Source organism: Bos taurus, chromosome 2 (assembly GCF_002263795.3).
Source record: "Bos taurus isolate L1 Dominette 01449 registration number 42190680 breed Hereford chromosome 2, ARS-UCD2.0, whole genome shotgun sequence".
Taxonomy (NCBI): domain Eukaryota; kingdom Metazoa; phylum Chordata; class Mammalia; order Artiodactyla; family Bovidae; genus Bos; species Bos taurus.
The window spans coordinates 84500934-84525653 of record NC_037329.1 but is presented as its reverse complement, the minus strand read 5'-3'; the positions used below and the strand labels follow the sequence as shown (position 1 = coordinate 84525653).

The following is a 24720-nucleotide window of genomic DNA, read 5'->3' as shown; positions in this document are numbered from 1 at the left end:
ATTCCCTTCTCCAGTGGATCTTTCTGACCCAGGGATCAAACTGGGGTCTTCTGCATTGCAGGTGGATTCTTTACCAGCTGAGCTACCGGGGAATGGAAATTTGATGGCACCCTTTATGAATGATGTCAATTTCTCACTGGGCACTGCATGAAGTATAAGCTTCCTGTCCCTTCATTGACTCTTCTTTGTCTCCTGAGTAGGCTGCTAAAGTAATTTTAGTTCCCATTTATACCCAAGGCAACCTTTCAAATCTTCTGGGTTTAAATAGTGAATCCAGCTCCTCAGCTTGCTCAGTTCTAAGAGCTTTTGTTTCTGTGTGGGTATAAATGCACTGTGTTTATTTACAAATTCCAAACCAATGTGCATCTCTACAGCTTTATCACCTAATTACTTTTCCAGCTATGCATTGTCTCTTCTTTGATAATTTGCTTTTCATTCTCTCAAAAATGGTTCTATATTTCCAAAGTTATCATTTTTTATGTAGCATTTCCATATGCTTGCAGTAGGGTAATTGCATGGTTCAGGATCAACTGAATTCTCCAGAAGTCAGCATTGAATTTCAAAGATGAGTTTGTTCTGATTTTGTCACATATACAGCTATTCAGAAGTAAAATATAAAACAGACAAAGATTTTCATGGGTTAGGAAGGAAGGAATTTTTGCTGAGGAAGTATAAAATTTGGCTCTTGATTTAAAGTTTTTTCTGAATGTATATAAATATCACATTATTATACAAAGATTGTTTATTTCTTATATTTCAGAACCTTATTTGGAGCCCTTCATCTGCACCTTGGAGGAGCACCTGAGGGGCCAGCTGGCACTGGAAAGACTGAAACTACTAAAGATTTAGCCAAAGCTGTAGCCAAGCAGTGTGTTGTTTTCAACTGCTCTGATGGGTTGGACTATCTGGCTCTAGGAAAATTCTTTAAGGTTTGAGTTTACTCCTCATTTATGATATGATAACTTCTCAGAAAGACTTTTTATAATGAAACATAATTTGATGCATATAAAAGACTTCCTGTAAGTAGAGTTATATCAAAAGCTTATTTGAGAAGGAGTTCTACTTCCCTCTCAGATAGTAAAGAATCCACCTGCAACATAGGAGACCCAGGTTCAATCCCTAGGTCAGGAAGATCCCCTGGAGAAGGGAATGGCAACCCACTCCAGTATCCTGGCCATAGAATTCCATGGACTGAGGAGCCTGGTGGGCTGCAGTCCTTTGGGTTGCAGGGTGGGACACGACTGAGCTGACTAACACTTTCACACTTTCTACCTCCCTCTTCAGTCCTTGCTTTATAAAGGGTCAGTATTCCTGATAGTAATGAATGAGTGGTATCCCTTCAATACACTGGACAACTAGAAGTTTGAGAACCATTAATTTAAGTGAAAGTTGCTCAGTTATGTCCGAGTCTTTGTGACCCCATAAGTATAGTCCATGGAATTCTCCAGGCCAGAATACTGGAATGGGTAGCCTTTCCCTTCTCTGGGGATCTTCCCAACCCAGGAATTGAACCCAGGTATCCCTCATTGCAGGCAGATTCTTTACCAACTGAGCCACAAGGCAAGCACAAGAATACTGGAATGGGTAGCCTATCCCTTCTCCAGTGGATCTTCCCGACCCCGGAATTGAACCTGGGTCTCCTACATTGCAGGCAGACTCTTTACCAACTGAGCTATATTGCATCATGTAAATACTGAGTTCTCTAAAGACTTCATTATTAATAAGTTATGATTCAATAATTTACTTTTATAGACACATTCTATTTAATCTTTTTGGTGAACTTGAAATCCTTTTGTTTTTTTCTTATTCTGAGTCAGACTCCCACTCTTACGAGTTAGTAAGATTGCAAAAAGGGGAGTGAAAGATATAAAGTCCCTGGCTAAGTTCACTGAGTAACCTTTGAACATCTGGTCATTTTGATGCTTTGTTGCTATAGTTTGTTGTTCTTTAAAATATTAGGTGGCACAGTTGAACACAAAATTATCCATGTGGGATTATGAGTTCCACTTGCTTGTTTTTTTAATTTCTATTTTTGTATACTTTGCAAATTAAAATTTAATGATTCTTTAATCCTTAATTTTCAAAGGAGCTCCATAAAAAGTTAATATTGAAAAAATACTCAAATCATTTGTGTACCTATGACTGATTTGTGTTGATGTCTGGCAGAAACCAATGCCATATTGTAAAGCAATTGTCTTTCAATTAAAAATAAACAAATTAAAAAAAAATTACTAGGCTATCCCACAGTATAAAAACATTATAAATAAAGAACAAATAAACATGTTTTAGGATAAAAAAAAAACCTACTCACACTAACAAAACATAACAACCGTACCCTATGAGTAAACTATTCCCGACTGAAATATGGCCTAGTCATTTTATAAAAGATTTGGAACATAAGAAGTTTCTATATTTTTGACACTGAAACAATTAGAATAATAGTAAAAGAAAGGAAAATATTATAATAAGTAAAATATGAAGAAAACATTTGAATGATCAGTAACTATTTCAATCATCCTCTATAATGATATACAACCTCACTGTAATGATTATTAAAGAAATAAACAGCAAATCTAAAAGATTCTCTGTGTACTTTAAATAGCCATTATATTCCTAAATGTTTCAAGAAAATTCTGGTATGCACTAAGTTTTCAAATCTATATAATAATATTCTTAATTCTTTGAAATAGATTCATATATTAAAATATTGGACTCTATGGGAGAGGGAGAGGGTGGGAAGATTTTGGAGAATGGCATTGAAACATGTAAAATATCATGTGTGAAACGAGTTGCCAGTCCAGGTTCGATGCACGATACTGGATGCTTGGGGCTAGTGCACTGGGACGACCCAGAGGGATGGTATGGGGAAGGAGGAGGGAGGAGGGTTCAGGATGGGGAACACATGTATGTATACCTGTGGCGGATTCATTTTGATATTTGGCAAAACTAATACAATTATGTAAAGTTTAAAAATAAAAAAAAATATTATTTTGTTATTGATAAGTATTGACTATATGGACAATTTATATTAGGATCATGCTGAATAACAGGGGTACAAAATTAAAAAGACAGAGATCTTACTAGAACCTCACAATCTGTATAACTCTGAAGACGTGAATTCACAAGCATTTTGTTCTCTGTGATTTCTAATCCTTTTATTATATCATGTGTTAGATTTCTAAGTCTTAGAGTCTTCACTAAATGGTGAAAATGTACTATTCTTTGACATGCATGGTGTTCATGTTTAATCCAGTGTGTTTGAGTAGATGGAACTGTACATAAATCCAAGGTTAGCCACTATTAGATATGTGGCATTGTACTAAATACTTAACATCTTATGTGACATAGCCCTAGTTTCCTTGTATAAAAGATATATACAAAGTGCCATGCATCATGTCCTGCATATTATAGGTACTTAGGGAAATACACATACATACATATACAATCTGGAGGATGTACACTCAATAATCATTTTTGCATTTCTTAAAAATTTAATTTGAATTTGGACTCAGCTACTCAAGTTTGACTTTCCAGTTTTTCCTATGACCACATGGCACATAGTTACTTGTGAGGTAGCTGTAAGTTAGAATTGCAAGCTGGGGCCTCCGACAGCGTTAGCTGGTCATTAAGGTACTCAGGTTACAGGGTAGTCTCATTGACAACAGGGGTCACCTTATTTAAAGGATTATTACAATCCATTCTATGGAGTCCGTAAGGAAAAAGCAAATAAAATCAACTTGTAACTAAAAAATAAGAAAGGCTTTGAAATTATAGATATACATCTAAATGCCAAAAAATACACAGAGAAAGTAAAAAAAAAATCAATTGGAAAATTTTTCAATTCATCAAACTCTTTATTCATGCAGAATAATGAATTGGTAATAAAAGAGTAAGCTGTCTTTAAAGATAAAGGTGAATAAGCAATTTCCTTGATAGGATATTAAATCTGTGAGGAGATGAGGTGAAAATACAACATTTCAATGTAATATTCAATCAGATAAAATTGAAATTTTTCATTACTCTTTTCTCCCAGGGACTGTTATCTTGTGGTGCCTGGGCTTGCTTCGATGAGTTTAACAGAATTGATTTGGAAGTGCTGTCTGTGGTTGCTCAACAAATTCTTACTATCCAAAGAGGTAACGGACTAGTTTGTCTCTGCATTGTGTGAAAACAGTAGAAATATAGGACATAATGAATGGCACAAGTCACATTTATATGTGGAATTGCTAAGTCATTTCATTCTTGATTACCCACAGGTATTAATGCAGGCACTGATTTACTCGTGTTTGAAGGAACTGAATTAAAACTTGACCCCACGTGTGCTGTCTTTATAACAATGAACCCTGGATATGCTGGACGATCAGAACTGCCTGATAATCTAAAGGTACAGAAAAGGCAATTATATAATCTGTTTCCTTGCTGTGATTTACAAAGTTAATATATAAAAAGAACATGCTCTTCTTGAATTTTACATAAAACATTTCCTTTTAGATGTTATATTTTAGACAACTGTTTTAGAAAAATTTTAAAGCTTTGATTACCTTTAAAAAATATGAAATTTCCAGAACTTCTATTTTAAAACTGATGATAAGTATAAAAATTGGAAAACATAGGAAATATTGGAAAAGGTACCTATTCTACTGTTTGCTGCTGCTGCTGCTGCTGCTAAGTCGCTTCAGTCGTGTCCGACTCTGTGCGACCCCATAGACGGCAGCCCACTAGGCTCCTCTGTCCCTGGAATTCTCCAGGCAAGAATAGTGGAGTGGGTTGCCATTTCCTTCTCCAATGCATGAAAGTGAACAGTGAAAGTGAAGTCGTTCAGTTGTGCCCGACTCTTAGCGACCCCATGGACTGCAGCCCACCAGGCTCCTCCGTCCATGGGATTTTCCAGGCAAGAGTACTGTTTACTGTATGGTATTCCTCAATATTAAATGTTGAAATCAGACAATTGTGAATACTGGGGGAAGGTCTGTTCATGTTAATATTATAATATGAGCATTTTTCTATCTTCATGAACATAATTCAAACTGTAAATAAGTTTATTGAACTGTGTTTACAGTTTGAAATTTCTATTGCATTTAGTTTTCCTTCTTTATAGATAATACTGCAATGGGAAATTTTTACTTAAGGCTTTTCTCTATTTTAAGGTATTTCATTAGGAGATTCATAGGACCAAGAGCTGTGTTGCTGAATTGCCTCTAACAGAGGTTGAAACAATTTACATCCCATATCAATGCTCAGTTCTCCTTAATATCTAGCATTTTGTTTTCTTGTAAGAACAAAATAGCTAATTGACTAGACTAGAATCTTCATTAAAAAAAAAAAAACTTTGCTTATTAGTGAAATATGATCTTTCCCCCATATCTTTGTTAGACCTTTTATATCCTTTTCTGGTGAACTGCAAGTTTATGGCTAGTGCATGGAGAAAAAAGGCTGAATAATAATAATACAGTGGTAATTGCAGATCCAAAACCAAGTTTTCTGACTCTAAATCCTACATTCCTTCCATTATTCACATTTTTAGAATGACAGCTTCTTAGATTAGGTGAGGTATTTTTCTTTTCCACCAAAAAATTTTTTGATTGGACCAACTGCTGCCAAGAATTTTTGTGGTATTTCTATTCCTTGGACTTTTCTTTGCTTGATGTGATGTTTTAATACTTTGCCTTTGTGAAGGAAAGTATGATTTAAAAATGCAAATTGGTAAATCCTCCTTCATCTAAGAAGCATTTTGCGACTTTTTATTCCAATGTACATTTGGAAAAATATACATTCCAATATATATTGGAAAAAAGCAAAATGGCTGTCTGCGTAGGCCTTACAAATAGCTGTGAAAAGAAGAGAAGTGAAAAGCAAAGGAGAAAAGGAAAGATATACCCATTTGAGTGCAGAGTTCCAAAGAATAGCAAGAAGAGATAAGAAAGCCTTCCTCAGCAATCAGTGCAAAGAAATAGAGGAAAACAATAGAATGGGAAAGACGAGAGATCTCTTCAAGAAAATTAGAGCTACCAAGGGAACATTTCATGCAAAGATGCGTTCAATAAAGGACAGAAATGGTATGGACCTAACAGAAGCAGAAGATATTAAGAAGAGATGGCAAGAATACACAGAAGAACTGTATAAAAAAAGATCTTCACAGCCCAGATAATCACAATGGTGTGATCACTCACCTAGAGCCAGACATCCTGGAATGTGAAGTCAAGTGGGCCTTAGAAAGCATCACTATGAACAAAGCTAGTGGAGGGGATGGAATTCCAGTTGAGCTATTCCAAATCCTGAAAGATGATGCTGTGAAAGTGCTGCACTCAATATGCCAGCAAATTTGGAAAACTCAGCAGTGGCCACAGGACTGGAAAAGGTCAGTTTTCATTCCAATCCCAAAGAAAGGCAATGCCAAAGAATGCTGAAACTACTGCACAATTGCACTCATCTCACACGCTAGTAAAGTAATGCTCAAAATTCTCCAAGCCAGGCTTCAGCAATACGTGAACCCTGAACTTCCAGATGTTCAAGCTGGTTTTAGAAAAGGCAGAGGAACAGAGATCAAATTGCCAACATCCGCTGGATCATGGAAAAAGCAAGAGAGTTCCAGAAAAACATCTATTTCTGCTTTATTGACTATGCCAAAGCCTTTGACTGTGTGGATCACAATAAACTGTGGAAATTCTGAAAGAGAAGGGAATACCAGACCACCTGATCTGCCTCTTGAGAAATTTGTATGCAAGTCAGGAAGCAACAGTTAGAACTGGACATGGAACAACAGACTGGTTCCAGATAGGAAAAGGAGTACATCAAGGCTGTATATTGTCACCCTGCTTATTTAACTTATATGCAGAGAACATCATGAGAAATGCTGGGCTGGAGGAAGCACAAGCTGGAATCAAGATTGTTGGGAAAAAATATCAATAACGTCAGATATGCAGATGACACCACCCTTATGGCAGAAAGCGAAAAAGAATTAAACAGCCTCTTGATGAAAATGAAAGAGGAGAGTGAAAAAGTTGGCTTAAAGCTCAACATTCAGAAAACTAAGATCGTGGCATCTGGTTGCATCACTTCATGGCAAATAGATGGGGAAACAGTGGAAACAGTGGCTGACTTTATTTTTCTGGGCTCCAAAATCACAGTAGATGGTGATTGCAGCCATGAAATTAAAAGACGCTTACTCCTTGGAAGGAAAGTTATGACCAACCTAGACAGCATGTTAAAAAGCAGAGACATTACTTTGTTAACAAAGGTCCGTCTAGTCAAGGCTGTGGTTTTTCCAGTGGTCATGTATGGATGTGAGAGTTGGACTATAAAGAAAGCTGAGCGCCGAAGAATTGATGCTTTTGAACTGTGGTGTTGGAGAAGGCTCTTGAGATTCCCTTGGACTGCAAGGAGATCCAACCAGTCCATCCTAAAGGAGCTCAGTCCTGGGTGTTCATTGGAAGGACTGATGTTGAAGCTGAAACTCCAATACTTTGGCCACCTGATGCAAAGAGCTGACTCATTGGAAAAGACCCTGATGTTGGGAAAGATTGAGGGCAGGAGGAGCAGGGACGACAGAGGATGAGATGTTTGGATGGCATCACCGACTCAATGGACATGAGTTTGGATAGACTCCGGGAGTTGTTGATGGACAGGGAGGCCTGGCATGCTGCAGTTCATGGGGTCGCAAAGAGTCGGACACGACTGAGTGACTGAACTGAACTGATACATTTGGAAAGCTCTTTTGGTCTAATTTTTTTATTCACTCATGTTTTTCTTTTATTCAGTAGGATTAATCTGAATACATAAGTATTCGTAAAGGCAAAATATCTGGGGCCATCATGGGTCGAGTCTGTTAATGCCCTGTGTGGACTCCTCCATGTTTTATTTATTGTGCATTTTGAAACAGTGGTGCTTGGAATAGTTTCTTTCTATTTTAGGTCAAAAGCTGTTCTCAAATTCGAATAGGTTTTTGTTGTTTGCATTGTTCCTTTTGTGCAGTCTTCTTGGTTAGAGCTGCTATAAAACATGTCTTTTCAAGTATATATGGAAGTGCCTAACAATTTGGAAAAATGTCTTAGCCTGAAATGAAAGATATATAGATATAAATGTACGGGCTTCCCAGATGGGACTAGTGATAAAGAATCCATCTGCCAATGCAGAAGAGGCAAGAGACACAGGTTCGATCCCTGAGTTGGGAAGATTTCCTGGAGTAGGAAATGGCATCCCACTCCAGTATTCTTGCCTGGAAAATTCCATGGATGGAGGAGCCTGGCAGGCTACAGCTCATGCATCAGCCTGCAGACAATCAGACATGATTAAATGTCTGAAAACTATCTATTTAAAGCCTGCTGAGACCCAGAAAGTGTTTTAATGTCTTCAGGATCATCCTTGAAGCTTCCCTCTTCTTCACCCAGCATTTTCAGCCAGTTACCAAAACCAGTCTTGTAACTCCTGCTGTTCCTGGCCAGTGCTATGGCCATGCCTTGCTCCCACCCCTCTTCAGTATTCTCTTACATGTCTTACTGCAATGTTTCACCTATCACCCTTGTGATAGCTCTTTTTCTCTCTATATATATGATGTATATATGTCTCACATATTCTTAAACATATATATATATATATATAAAACATATTCTTATTTCAGTCATCAGCTTATGGTCAGTTGGGTTGTTTCCATGTCTTGGCTGTTGTAAATAGTGCTGCTGTGAACATTGGGGTGCATTTATCTTCTCAAATTAGAATTTTCATTTTTTTCCCCTAGCTGTATGCCCAGGAGTTGGATTGCTGGAGCCTATGGCAACTCTTTTTAGTTTATGGAGTACCTCTGTACAGTTTTCCATGGTGGCTGCACAAATTCACATTCCCACCAACCATGAAGGAGGGTTCCCTTTTCTCCACACCCTCTCCAGCTTTTATTATTTGTAGACCTTTATATGATGATCATTCTGACCACTGTGAGGGGATACCTCACTGGAGTTTTGATTTGTATTTCTCTACTAATTAGAGAAGTTGAGCATCTTTTCAGATGCCTATTGGCTATATGTATGTTCTTTGGAGAAATATTTATTTAGGTCTTCTGCTCATTTTTTGATTGGGTTTTTGCTTTTTTTGCTGTTGCGTTATATGAGATGTTTGTATATTTTGGAAATTAAGCCCCCGTTGGTTGCATTGTTTGCAAATATTTTCTCCCAGTCTGTTGGTTGTCTTTTCATTTTATTTATGGTTTCCTTTACTGTGCAAAAGTTTTTAAGTTTGATTATTCCCATTTATTCATTTTTGCCTCTATTTCCATTGCCTTGGGAGACTGACTTAAGAAAATATTGGTACAATTTATGTCAGAGAATGTTTTGCCTGTGTTTTCTTCTAGGAGTTCTATGAAATCCTGTCTTATATTTAAATCTTTAAGCCATTTTGACTTTTTTTTTATTTTGGTGTGTGTAAAATGGGAGGGAATGTTATGACTTCTTTGATTTACAAGTGGCTGTATAACTTTTCTAACACTACTTGCTAAAGAGACTATCTTTTCACCATTGTATATTCTTGCCTTCTTTGTCAAAGATTGACTGTAGGTGTGTGGGTTTACTTCCGGGCTGTCCATTCTGTTCCATTGATATGTCTGTTTTTGTGCTATTTTGATTAATGGAGTCTTGTAGTATTGTCTGAAGTCTGGGTGGGTATGCCTCCAGCTTTGTTCTTTTTCCTCAGGATTGCTTTGGCAATTCTGAGTCTTCTATGTTCAGTCACTAAGTCATGTCACACTCTTTGTGATATAAATTTTAGGATTTAGTTCTGTGGAAAATGTTATGAGTAATGTGATGGGGATCGCATTAAATTCATAGATTGCTTTGGGTAGTATGGAAAATAGGCATATTCTATATCTTCTGATGTCACAAAGTCAATAACATGATACATTGTGGCATCCAACTCTAAAGGCACAAGAAGAAGAAAATGCAAGTGAAACTGGGCTCAGTTCCAGTGACGGAGCCTGGCCTCTGTGACACAAGGCTGCTTTGCATGACAGAAGACAGAACTAGGAGCTGAAGGACGTGTGAGCGTCTGGGGAGATTTGAGGGAGTCTGGTGTTCCAGGTGAACAAGAAGTCAGGGGTTCATTGAGGGTTTTGTCCTACAGTCAGGAGGATTTGCAGATGCTAACACATTCTGATACATAGCTTTCCTCAGAGCAAGCAGTGTGAAACACTCCGTTAGTACAGAGAAAAAAAGTGAAATAGATCCTGAATCCTCCATTTCACTCAAGCAAAACCTAGCTCATTTCTGAACAGGTCGCAGCATTATGAAATCTATTTCTAATCTCTAAAGGAAGAAATGGTAACAAGTTACTGCTTGAGATTTTGTTGTTGTTCTTCCAAACATGTAGTTCTTTGAAAGCCTCCTCTAGGAAGTATTTATAATTCCTTATGTATTGCCCTTCTTCTTCCACCCTATAGGGCAGAGGCAGTAGAATAATTATTCTCAATCGTTTATTTCTGCTGAGGTAAACATGGAGGGTAATGCTAACACTGATTACATGTACTGGAATTTATTCAAGCTCTGGCAGTTTACCTGGATCTATACTTTCCTGTTCTTTTTTTTTTTTTTTTAACACACAAGAAAGTATGCCATGGGGTAAGCCAGAATCCAAATTAATTTTTAAAGCACTAAATTACCCTTTCATTTCATGCAAGGATGCTCATGATAAAGGACATAAATGGCAAGGACCTAACAGAAGCAGATGAGATTAAGAAGAGGTAGCAAGAATACAAATAAGGAAAGCAAAAAATATCTTAATGACCACTATGGTTTGGTCACTTACTTAGAGCCGGACATCCTGGAGTGTGAGGTCAAGTAGACTTTAGGAAGCGTTATTATGAACAAAGCTAGTGGAGGTGATGGAATTCCAGCTGAGCTATTTCAAATCCTAAAAGATGATACTGTTAAAATGCTGCACTCAGTATGTCAGCAAATTTGGAATACTCAGCACTGGCCACAGGACTGGGGAAGGTGAGTTATCATTCTTGGACCAAAGAAGGACAATGCCAAAGAATGTTCAAACTACCATACAGTTGTGTTCATTTCACATGCAAGCAAGGTAATGCTCAAAATCCTTCAAGCTAGGCTTCAGCAAAACGTGAGCCGAGAACGTCCAGATGTACAAGCTGGGTTTACAAAAGGCAAAGGAACCAGAGATTAAATTGCCAGCATTTGTTGGGTCATGGAGAAAGCAAGAGAGTTCCAGAAAAACATCTGCTTCATTGGCTATGCTAAAGCCTTTGACTGTATAGATCACAACAAACTGTGGAAAATTCTTCAAGAAATGGGAATACCAGACCTCCTTACATGTCTCTTGAGAAACCTGTATGCAGGTCAAGAAGCAACAGTTAGAACCAGACACGGAACAATGGACTGGTTCAAAATTGGGAAAGGAATATGAGAAGGTTGTATATTGTCACCCTGCTTTTTTAACTTATATGTAGAGCACATCATGTGAAATACTGTGCTGGATGAAGCACAAGCTGGAATCAAGATTGCCGGGAGAAATACCAACAACCTCAGATATGTATCTCATGTCACTCTAATGGCAGAAAGTGAAGAGGAACTAAAGAGTCACTTGATGAGGGTGAAAGAGGAGAGTGAAAAAACGGATTTAAAACTCAACATTCAAAAAACTAAGATCATGGCATCCTGTCCCATCACTTCATGGCAAATAGAAGGAAAAGGTGGAAGCAATGACAAGTTTTATTTTCTTGGGCTCCAAAATGACTGTGGACGATGACTGTGCCATGAAATTAAAAGACGCCTACTTCTTGGGAGGAAAGTTATGACAAACCTCAGTTCAGTTCAGTTCAGTCGCTCAGTCGTGTCCAACTCTTTGTGACCCCATAGACTCCAGCACAACAGGCCTCCCTGTCCAACTGTTTGTGACCCCATAGACTCCAGCACAACAGGCCTCCCTGTCCATCACCAACTCCTGGAGTTTACACAAACTCATGTCCATTGAGTCGGTGATGCCATCCAACCATCTCATCCTCTGTCATTCCCTTCTCCTGCCTTCAGTCTTTCCCAGCATCAGGGTCTTTTCTAATGAGTCAGTTCTTTGCATCAGATGGCCAAAGTATTGGAGTTTCAGCTTCAGTATCAGTCCTTCCAATGAGTATTCAGGACTGATCTCCTTTAGGATGGACTGGTTGCATCTCCTTGCAGTCCAAGGGACTCTCAAGAGTCTTCTCCAACACCACAGTTCAAAAACATCAATTCTTTGGCACTCAACTTTCTATATAGTCCAACTTTCACATCCATACATGACTACTAGAAAAACCATAGCTTTGACTAGATGGACCTTTCTTGGTAAAGTAATGTCTCTGCTTTTTAATATGCTGTATAAGAGAGTGAAAAAGTTGGCTTAAAACTCAACATTCAGAAAACTAAGATCATGGCATCTGGTCCCATCACTTCATGGCAAATAGATGGGGAAACAGTGGAAACAGTGACAGACTTTATTTTTTGGGGCTCCAAAATCACTGCAGGTAGTGACGGCAGCCATGAAATTAAAAGAAACTTGCTCCTTGGAAGAAAAGTTATGACCAACCGAGACAGCATGACAAACCTAGACAGCTAATTAAAAGGCAGAGACACCACCTTGCTGACAAAGGCCCCCTATAGTCAAAGGTATGGTTTTCCAGTAGTTATGTACGGATGTGAGAATTGAACCATTAAGAAGGCAGGGTGCCGAAGAATTAATCCTTTTTAAATATGGTGCTGGAGAAAACTCTTGAGAGTCCCTTGGACAGCAAGGAGATCAAACCAGTTAATACCAAAGGAAATCAACCCTGAATATTCATTGGAAGGACTCTTGCTGAAGCTCCAACCCTGATGCTAAGAAAGACTGAAGGCAAAAGGAGAAGGGGGAGGCAGTGGATGAGATGGTCAGATAGCATCACTGACTCAGTGGACATGAATTTGGTCAAAGTCTGGGAGATAGTGGAGGACAGGGAAGGCTGGCGTGCTACAGTCCATGCAATCACAAAAAATTGGACATGACTTAGTGACTGAATAAGATAAAAGAAAGTTTGTATCGCCCTAACTTAGGCATTGACCAGCTAAATCACTAGTTCATTCATTCATTCATTCTCTATTTTATTGATTAAAAAAAAGTTATTGAGAACCTACCTTTTAAAAGAGGTACCAACTTTATAGTAATTCTCTTGCATTCCCCACCCCCCCCCCCAGGTATGTAGTAGTTTTAAGCACGTGCTTAAACATCTCTGTTACAAATTATTTGTTCATGCTCTATACTTTTAATATTTTATTATTTCCTTTCTTGAATTCTAAACTTATTGATAAAATAGCAATGCTAAGACCTCTAGCTAGTAATTAATGTAATGCATTGGAAGGATCTTGCTTGATGCAAGTCTTTTCTTCTCAATTAAGTGTCATAACAGATCACTAAGGCAAAATGTCCTTATTCTCAACCTGCCTTGTGTTTTCCGTAACTTAGCTAGTTCCCAAAAGGTATTTATAACCTGTCTGAATGTGACTGTAATTCCGTACAATTATTATTCATTATTTGAATATAATTGTAATTTTATGTAACACTGTTGTTCTCCTGCTTTAGTATAGGAAAGCCATGTTTTCATGCTTGAGCTATTGAAATAAGTTCTGATTGAAACTCACCTTTTAAAGTTAAATTTTCTTATTCTTTCCAAATATATTCAGTTTTCTATTTGCCTTCCATCACACAACATTTGTCCCACAACATTTAAAATACCATGAGGAAAAATTATCTTAGAATTAGGAAAATGGATTTATCTCTAATAATAATCGTTCCATACTTGTTTTCAGCTTTTTTCCCTTTATTATGCTTGAACTGACATGGTGACTGAAGACGCAAAAAGGTTAAAAAATATCTCAAAATTCATCACTTATGTAACATACCCTTGTTATTAGGAGTTACCTTAATCAATTAGATATCTAGAGATCTTCACTTAGAGCACAGTCTCCCAATACCAGCCACTTTCTAACAGCTCCAATGAGAAACCCAACATCTTAGCAGAGTCTGATGCTTTTTCCCTGTAACATGTCACTTTCTACAAAGGAATAGAACATAATGGATACTTAATACTTAAGTAAGTTGATAATTCACCAAAGCCCCAGGTATGACATAAATTTGAAGTGTTCTCAAAGCATAATTTCAGAAAAAATATTTGGATAAAAAGTTAATGGTTTCTTCATTATATAACAATAATAAGAAGTCACATTTTAAAATGTTTTATCTATAGGATATGGATATTATAACAACAGTATTACAAAAAAGCTATAACACTGTAGCATGCTATAAAGAGTTGAGCTATCTTCATGATGGCCTGTTTATAAAGCACCTTTTCTCCACTCCCATAGGCGCTCTTTCGGACAGTAGCAATGATGGTGCCTGACTACGCTATGATTGCTGAAATCGTCCTGTACTCCTGTGGCTTTGTCACAGCTCGGCCACTGTCAGTGAAGATTGTGGCTACATATCGCCTGTGTTCAGAGCAGTTGTCGTCACAGCATCACTATGACTATGGAATGAGAGCTGTGAAGTCAGTGCTTACCGCTGCCGGGAATCTAAAGGTAAAAAACTCGAGTAACTTCTTTATTTATTTATTTATTTTATTTTATTTTTCAACTTTACAATATTGTATTGGTTTTGCCACTTCTTAACTCATTCATTTCCTGTTTGTAAATCTCAGGACCATGTGTCTTTACAGAGCTCCAATAACTGATTGGTTCCATCAACTGGAAAAAAAGTTCCCTATTGTACTAAAATAGTTGATCATTTGCATACATGAAAAAGGAAATTTTATGATTTGTAAAACTTTAGCCATGTGATTTGGAGAAGGCAATGGCAACCCACTTCAGTACTCTTGCCTGGAAAATCCCATGGAGGGACGAGCCTGGTGGGCTGCTGTCCACGGGGTCGAGAAGAGTCGGCCATGACTGACTTCCCTTTCACTTTTCACTTTCATGCATTGGATAAGGAAATGGCAAACCACTCCAGTGTTCTTGCCTGTAGAATCCGAGGGACGGGGGAGCCTGGTGGGCTGCCATTTATGGGGTCGCACAGAATCGGACACGACTGAAGCGACTTAGCAGCAGCAGCAGCAGCAGCAGCAGCCATGTGATTAGTGATTTGAGTTCCATCCCACAGTTTTAATTATACGAAACTGAGTACTACTGAGGAATAAAATTCCTTGCTGCTGAGAAATACTTTGAAAGCATTTAGTCTATGTGAATATATGTAACTTTAAAAGCAACAATGTGTGTATAATTAATACAAACGTACAAAATTCCTAGACATTGTTATTTAATAACTATGGACTAGCAGTAATGGATTTGCAAGGTGCAGTGGTAAAAAATCCACCTGCCAAGGCAGGAGACACAAGAGATGCAAGCTCTATCTCTGGGTCAGGAAGATCCCCTGGAGTAGGAAATGGCATTCTACTTCAGTATTCTTTCCTGGAAAACTCCATGGACAGAGGAAGGAGCCTGGTGGGCTAGAGTCCAGGGGGTTGCAAAGGGTCAGACATGACTGAGCATGCACACACTCATACCACCTGTAATGGATTTGCAGTATAATGTGTGCATTTTAAGATAGTATGAATCATAATTATATTGATAAAAAGGCCAAATATTTTAAGATTTGGGTAACTTTTCATTGGAAGTATTTTGTAGAAACATAAAGTATAACTCTTGTTTTTTCTTTATGAAAGTAAGCAAGATAGGCCACGTGTGCTAAGTTGCTTCGGTCGTGTCCAACTCTTTGAGACCCTATGGACTGTAGGCTGCCAGGCTCATCTGTCCATGGGATTAATTAACAGCAAAAGGCAAACTTTAACCTTGTAGCTTATAAAAATTTTCATGTTCATGACTGGGAGATTTTAAAATATATCCTGTGTGATTAAAAACAATGGCATGCATTTTTGACTTCTAGATGATGTTACCAATAATTCTGATATATAGTAGTGATATTCTATTTCACATTTGTCTAACATGACTTCAAGTCATTATTTTTAGTAATAAACAAATGCAACTAGAAGCAACAATTTGTATTAACCTGACGTGTCATGATTGCATTGTGGTCAGATAATGGGAAGGATAATGCTTTGTCCTACTGTATGTCATCCCTGACATCTTGACTGTGGAATTGAACTATTAAAGTTATGCAGCAAATGAATTCTGCAAATGAATCCTATCATTCTTTGTCAAAAGCTAATTTAGAATTGTTGAATGTGTTGGCTTGAATAGTTTGAAGTTTGTTTCTATTTTATCAGGAAACAATTTAAATGTTTGTTTTAAGATGACAGCCTTTCGACAAAACAGACTTCTGACACTTCATAATTGATGTGTGGTTGCTGCTGCTGCTGCTGCTGCTAAGTCGCTTCAGTCGTGTCTGACTCTGTGCGACCCCATAGACGGCCGCTCACCAGGCGCCCCATCCCTGGGATTCTAGGTTGATGCAAAGACAAAGTCCATATTAGCAGAGCCAGCTTTAGGTTTGGGAGCTCTGGTAATTCAGAGACAGCAGGACTTAACTGCCAGGCATCATTGACTTTGTACAGTTAAAGCCAGTTAAGTAGAAGTATGGAATTTACTAGAAAGATTCCAGAGAACAGGATGAGGGTTCTGGAAACCTAAACTGATGATGGCGGGAATAGCTTTGGTGTGAAATTTTGAATAAAGTATAGAAGTTGAGAGAAACATTTCTGAGTTCAAATTTTTTTGTGAATTACATGAACCATCTTATGGGCATGAGCAACAAATTGAGTTCAGCCATGTTTTTAGTAAATCCTGGGTGTTTTGGAATTTAATATATATTTTCCAAAGCATCCTCCACTCAAGTGACAGTGCATTAACCAGCCCTCTCCACTCTGCTGGGGGAATACCCTCAAGCATGCTAGTACCAAGTGTGCAGTTAGAAGGTGGCATGCCACCCTGCCCTCCCACTTGTGGTCAGGTGGCTTGTTCCCAAAACTTTCTGAAGCTAGTTGGTTATTATTGTTATGTCCTTTAATTAATTGTCATTGAAACTGATGGTATATGAGCATAAAAAGAAGAGGTTTGTATTTATGAAAACTGAGTTCCTTGTTTAAGAAAGACTGAGTAAAGATGAAATGCTAAAAAGTTTAGTTGGAGTTAGGTGTGGATAAGAAAAGAAAGACTGAAAAACAACAATTCATGAGGATGCTACATTTAGATTGTCTCCTAAGTATCTTTGAAGAGAATGATTATCTTTAAAAAATAGAAACAACAAAACACAAAAAACTAGAGTGATGACTCATTATTGATTGTTTTTGCTTTGTACAAGAAAAATTGTGCAGAACTCCACCCTCAGAGAAAAAGCCTTGGCACCAAAATATGGGCAAATAAGTGAATATTTATATGTTTTAACTTTAAATCTTTTAATGAGTCCCCATTTTTAATGATTATTTACACTTTATCAACTGACTGCTGGTTTTGAATGCATAAGACAAGCAAGGTCTTACCCAGGATAGAAGCAATGGCAACTCCCAAACTCATTGAAAATCATGACCAATAGCTTTTTACCCAGAGCATCTGTGAGAAGGCAGTTAAACGTTAAACTTCAAATTTCATTATAAACTACTATAAAATTCAACAAGTATAATCGTCAGTTTCTAAAATTAATAACAGCTCAGTGAAATGAAAATAAATAACATCTTTGCATGGGTTTGAATGCCCTCTGGGGCCTGGGTGCTTGTGTGTATGAACATGCATGGAGTGCGGTTAACAGATGCAGATGTCATCATGACTGTATTTTCTTTCAGCTGAAATATCCAAATGAAAATGAAGAAATTCTGCTGCTTAGATCTATTATTGATGTAAATTTGCCGAAATTTTTATCCCACGATTTACCACTCTTTGAGGTAAGAACATTTCTTACTCTAATGTATCAAAACTCTTCTAATAATGTATTTATCAAGTGTCCAAGTTTTCAAGTCCCATTGAGAAACTTCCAGTGTAGAAAACAGAGAAAGGTAGGTCACTCCATGTTTTATTTGAAATGTTTTTAGCTAGCTTTGTTGTTAAAGTAACTTTTAACAACTTGGGATTTTTTTAAGTAGTACTTTTTTTCTACTGCAGAATATAATAAGCATCCAAAAGTCACAGAAAGTTTGCTTATAAATCTCACTAGGAAATAGACTCCATGGAGGAAAGTAATTGGTGAAACACACCATTGAATCCTTTACACAGAGGGATACTTTGCAAATGTTTGTCAAAATTAATGATCGAAGAAGTGAAAAATAAGCTTAAGAGTGCAGTGTCTTTTAGGAAATTGGTTTTTTTTTTTTTTCAGGATAATTTAAGAACTAGGGTTAGTAATATTGTTATATTTTAAAAATTAGATTATAAGTAGTAGTAAAGAATTACAGAGTGATGCTTAAAGTTCCTGTATTGCCATGTGATGTCACTGTTTTTCCTTCCCCATTCCCAGTAGAAGTGCCTGGGGGTGGTGGGCAGTGGGCTGCTGACACATGGGAGAGTTACTCTGTCTTGCACTGCCTTGAGGTATGGACAGTTAGCTTCTGATGTGTAGAGACTGAGATCAGAAGACTCTCATAGGGAGGACAGAAGTGGCACTGCCACTGTGGTGTGCCCCAGTGCCCTTAGCTATCCATAGGAACAATGTTTCATCATTCTGAAAGAAGCTCCCGTTAGTATTTGGAATTGACAGTGCAAATATTTTATAGATCAAGTTTTCAGGGAATTGGTTCAAAATTTCTTGTTAAAAATTTCCCTCAGTTTCTTTGGTACTAGTACACTGTACAGATTTTCCAGGAATAAATATAAGTAAAGCTCTATTTATTTTTATGAAGTAGAGGTATATCTCATTTAGATGTGTCCTCCTATAGCTGTGTATTCATTCAGCAAATATTTCTCGAGCAATATTTCACAAATGGAGCATAGCTGGCATTTTCAAATAGGACAGTTCCCTGTTTTGAGAGACTGTCCCATATGCTACAAACTCTTGGCATCCCTGGTCCCCCCAGTGTCTCTGGACTTTCACAGTAATACAACCAGAAGGACAACTCCATGTATTCCCAACTCTCTACCTGGCAGAGAGGAACTGGTGAAAGGAACTGCTCTTGATTGAGACCCACTAGCTACCAGATATGATCTGGAATTGTCTGCTTCTTTAAGATTAACCATAAATAATTTGAACAATCTGAGAAGATACTTTTGTTTACTTGGCAAACAGTATGCATTTACAATGTACCTGACCCTGTTCTAAGAGTTTTATGAATAGTTACTCCTAAGCACTTGTGACTCAGATGATAAAGAATCTGCCTGTGATGTAGGAGATCTGGTTTTGATTCCTTGGTCAGTAAGATCCCCTGGAGAAGGGCATGGCTACCAAGCAAGGCTTTAGCAATACGTGAACCCTGAACTTCCAGATGTACAAGATGGTTTTAGAAAAGGCAGAGGAACCAGAGATCAAATTGCCAACATCTGCTGGATCATCAAAAAAGCCAGAGAATTCCAGAAAAACATCTATTTCTACTTTATTGACTTTGCCAAAGCCTTTGACTGTGTGGATCACAAGAAACTGTGGAAAATTCTGAAAGAGATGGGAATACCAGACCACCTGACCTGCCTCTTGAGAAATCTGTGTGCAGGTCAGGAAGCAACAGTTAGAATTGGACATGGAACAACAGACTGGTTCCAAACAGGAAAAGGAGTATGTCAAGGCTGTATATTGTCACCCTGTTTATTTAACTTCTATGCAGAGTACATCATGAGAAACACTGGGCTGGAGGAAGCACAAGCTGGAATCAAGATGGCTGGGAGAAATATCAATAACCTCAGATATTCAGATGACACCACCCTTATGGCAGAAAGCGAAGAAGAACTAAAGAGCCTGTTGATGAAAGTGAAAGAGGAGAGTGAAAAAGTTGGCTTAAAGCTCAACATTCAGAAAACTAAGATCATGGCATCTGGTTCCTTCAAAGTGAAGTGAAGTCACTCAGTCATGCCCAACTCTTTGAGACCCCATGGACTGTAGCCCACCAGGCTCCTCCATCCATGGAATTTTCTAGGCAAGAATACTGGATTGGGTTGCCATTTCCTTCTCCAGGGTATCTTCCCAACCCAGGGATCAAACCCGGGTCTCCTGCATTGCAGACAGATGCTTTACCACATAGGTTGCTGTGAAGTGAAATGAATGTCGCTCAGTTGTGTCTGACTCTCTGTGACCCCATGGACTGGGGTCTCCAGGCCAGACATGAATTCCGCAGACATGAATTTTCCAGGCCAGAATACTGGGGTGGGTTGCCATTCCCTTCTCCAGGGGAATCTTCCCAACCCAGGAATCGAACCCAGGTCTCCCACATTGCAGGCAGATTCTTTACCAACTGAGCCACCAGGGAAGCCCTAAGTTGCTATAATGCTTATGAAATAGCCTTAGTGGTTTATAAAGGAATGTTTCTTAGACCTTGAAAGTGACTTTATATTCTCATATAAACTATATGTGGAATTATAATTCTTTCCAATCCTATATTATGTGATTATATTATTTTTCTAAAGCTTCCATAACAGAGAACCACAAACTTGGTGGTTTAAAACAACAGAAATTTATTTTCTCACAGTTCTGGAGGAAAAAAGTCTGAAATAAGCTGTTGGTTACCTCTGAAAGAAGGTAAAGATTCTTTAGGAAAGAACCCTTCCTTGCTTTTTCTTAGCTTCTGATGGCTCCTGACGATCTTTGATGTTCCTTGGCTTGTCATTGGTGGTTCCCTGGTGGCTTCAGCTTCTGTCCCCATCACTAGGATGGCCTTGTTTCCCAGGTGTGCTTGAGTTTGCATCTTCCTCTCCTTTCTGTTGTATAGATACCAGTCACTGGAGTTAGGGTCCAGTAGGATCTCATCTGATCTAATTACATCTGCAAAGATCTTATTTCCAGACAAGGTGACATTCTAACATAAATTTTTGAGGAACACTAAAAGGATTAACATTACTACCCACTACACTGATTAAAATACTGTTAAACTTATTTTTATGTATGATATGAGGTATGGATTCAAGTTCATTATTTTGATAAATCCGGGTATCCTAGCATACTTTGTTCAAAGACTATTTGTTTAATCTTTACTGGATTGTTTTTGCTTGAGAATGAGTTTTCATATGTGTCTGGATCTATATCTGGTCTCTCTCTTCTATTCCATTGTTATATTTTGTCTATTTTTATGCTAGTATGATACTGTTTTTATAATAAGCCTTGAAATCAGATAATGTTCATCTTTTAACTTTTTAACTGGAAAATATGTAAAACCACAACATCTGAAGAAGAAAACAGGAAAAATCCCTTGTGAATTTGGGTTAGGCAAAAATTTCTTAAATACACCACCAAAAGCACAATGCATGAAACAGTAAATTGATAAAATAGGCTCATCAGAATTAAAAAGTTTGCTCTTTGAAATACACTGTAGGAGAATGAAAGACAAGTTAGAGGTATAAAAAACACTTGCCTATTAGATGTATGGTGAAGCACTTGTAAGTAGAATGCTTAACAAATGGTCAAAACTTACCATGAAGAAAATAAACCAATTACAATAGGCAAATGATTTGAGACTGAGCAAACTCCGGGGGATGGTGAAGGACAGGGTTGCCTGGTGTGCTGCAGTCCTTGGGGTCATGAAGAGTTGGACATGACTTGGTGACTAAAGAACAACAACAACAAAAAATTTGAACAAACATTTCACCAAAGAAGACATACATATGGCACAAAAGTAACGCCAAAGTGTTACTCTTTAGCAAATGCAAGTTGAAGCCATAGCAAGATACTGTTACACACTTATTAAAAATACTGATTATACCAGATATTGAAACTCACACTGCTGAGGGGAATTTAAAATAGGACAACCATTTTGGAAAGCAGACTGTTTCTTCAAATGTTAGACACGTACCTGCCATTGTTGTGTTGTATCAGTCATTCAGTAGTGACTGACTCTGCGACGCCATGAACTATAGCCCACCAGGCTCCTCTGTCCATGGAATTCTCCAGGCAAAAATAGTGGAGTGGGTTGCCATTCCCTTCTCTGGGGGATCTTCTTGGCCTAGGGATTACACCCAGGTCTCCTGCATTGCAGGCAGATTCTTTACCATCCAAGTGTACTATCCAAGTATTCCACTTCTCAGTATTCACTTGAGAGAAATGAAAGCATTTGTCCATGCAGAGACTTGTGTGTATGTGTTTATGGCATCTTTATTTATTTCCAAAACTAAAAACAATGAAAATGTCCATCAGCAGGAAAATGGGTTTAAAAACCGGCACCTCAGTATGGTGGACTTCAATGCAAAGAACTATAGATATATGCAGTGACGTGTTTGAGATTTCAAATCCTTATGCTGAGTGAAAGAAGCCAGATTGAAAAAAGTAGTACACATAATGTGTAATTTCATCCATATTAAAGTCTAGGCAATGAAAATAAAAATAGAAACAGAAAGCAAATTAGTGTGTGTGTTGATTGTCTGGGGATGGAGGTGGGTGTCAGGGAGAGGAGAGAGGAGGATTACAAAAGATCATAAGGAAACTTGTGGCAATGGTTGATACGTTGATTATCTTCATTGAGTTGGTGGTTTCACTTATCAGATTATGCCCTTTAAATATAAGCAGTTCATTGTATGTCAGTCATACCTCTATGAAGGTGTTAAAAATACTGAGCTATTATTTAATGGCTCTATTTTCATCAGTATTAAATATGAGGATGTGAGAAATTTTATCAAGTTTATAAACATATACATATGTGTATAGATGTACACATATACATGCAAACATATATAGAGAGATAATATGAGAGTTTATAGCTATGTAATGTTAATATAAACATCTGAATCATCTATCATCAGGGAATTACTTCAGATTTGTTTCCTGGGGTGAAATTACCAAAACCAGATTACAACGATTTGCTGGGAGCTATCAAAGACAACTGTGACTCCATGAATTTGCAAATGACCAGATTCTTTTCTGAGAAGATTCTTCAGATATATGAAATGATGATTGTGCGTCATGGCTTTATGATTGTTGGAGAACCATTTGGAGGAAAAACCAGTGCATATCGCGTCTTAGCTGGAGCATTAAATGACCTATGTGAAAAGGTAAGTGTGGTATTGATCCATTAATTTACCAATAATCAGCTTTGTGTAGGATAGAATGTATGGTCACTTAAAAGGATACTTTAATGCAGCAACTTAAAATTATCAAAATACAGAGAAAATAGAAAAGTAATATGATTCAAGTAGGAAGTTCAGCATATAAAGAATATGCCACATATTTGCCTCAAAGCCTTAGGTTCCTTTTTAAAAAGTTTAATTATAAAGGTAACATGTTCATTGTATAAAAAAGTCTGAAAATGTGAAAAAATCTTATACTTTCATAGAGTATTTTATAATTTCATAGGAGAGTGTATTTTATTTTCTTGGTGTTAAGATTCAAATTCAGATTCAATGCAAACTTCCTCTAGTGCTGTCTGTTAGTGGTATTGAATTGAAGTGTGTGTGTTGTGTGTATGCGTAATATAATATGTATATAAGCATAGTAAATAATGATAATTATATTATTCAAAATTACTGTCTTAGTTGACTCAGTTTGATCTACTTTGATATGCTAAAGGAGTGAGGCTATTTTAAATTCTCCAACTAATACTGCATTTGTGTCTACTTATCTTTGTATTTCAAATAATTTTTGCCACATATATGTCAATGTTTGTAGCCAAATGGGATTTGTATCATTATACCTTCATTGTGGAGCCTCCCCCTTCAGCCAGTATAATACTGTGTACTTGTATTATTTGCCATGGATCTCCTGTGTCTAATTTCAGTATTGCAACCCCCGCTTTTCCCCTGGATACATATTTGCCCATGCTTGTAATTGTGACTCTGACTGTCACTGTGATTTACTTTTTTATGGGGAGTAAATAGTTTGACTTTTATTTTCTCCATTTGATGGCCTTTATCTTCTCATTGGGGAATTTAGATTCATTTGTATTTATTATCAAACTGATGTGTACTTATTTCTGTCATCTCTCCCTCTATGCTTTTATCCTTACATGTGCTTTCCTCGCTTCGCCTCCCTTCCTTTCCCTTTATCTGTCTTGCCTTCTTTCGCTGAGTTTTTGTTTGCATTATTCCTCCTTTGTTGTTTTATTATTATATGAACTAATTATTTTGCTGTAAAAAATAAATCTCTAAAAGCCAAATGTGGTGCCACTAAAAGATTTAAAAAGGTGAAGGCTGTGACCATGTATTCTGGTACTATAAAGCCTCAAAGTGACTCATTACCAGGAAAGTCTAAGAGTGACATTGCGGTAAGGTAAATGGGGCTCCATAGTCACTGCCTACAACCTGCAGCTTCACACTGGCTTTGCTGCATTTGGGACAAAAGTCTTTGATGGCAGCAACTTTGTCCTGACTGAGATATTCTAATGGAGCTTTCCCATGCTTCTGAATTAAGGATGACATATTGTTATTCCCTTCCTGGGAACAAAGAAGAAAGCAATGACCTTGAGTTTATTTTACTGCTTCATATTATTATTCCCATATCTTTTCTTCAGTTTGGTATTTCATGCCCCAAGCTCCACTGCTGGTGGGCAGAAAGCAGTGTGGGAGAGTTGAACTTAGTATGTTGTTACATTCAGGTATGACCTAAATCAAATCCCTTATGATTATACAGTGGAAGTGACAGATAGATTCAAGGGAT

General features: G+C 37.6%; 1 protein-coding gene across 4 annotated transcripts in view; it reads left to right on the top strand.

Annotated features, from left to right (window-relative positions):
• The window catches only part of DNAH7 (dynein axonemal heavy chain 7), a 257550-nt gene that overhangs the window by 106915 nt on the left and 125915 nt on the right, over positions 1 to 24720 (top strand). For all 4 annotated transcript variants that reach the window (XM_059874486.1, XM_025001611.2, NM_001143874.1 and 1 more), the window contains exons 25-30: positions 761 to 929; positions 4034 to 4136; positions 4257 to 4384; positions 14367 to 14579; positions 17792 to 17890; positions 22872 to 23120. In XM_059874486.1, coding sequence (XP_059730469.1) covers positions 761 to 929; positions 4034 to 4136; positions 4257 to 4384; positions 14367 to 14579; positions 17792 to 17890; positions 22872 to 23120 — 961 coding nt within the window. The remainder of the gene's footprint in view (positions 1 to 760; positions 930 to 4033; positions 4137 to 4256; positions 4385 to 14366; positions 14580 to 17791; positions 17891 to 22871; positions 23121 to 24720) is intronic.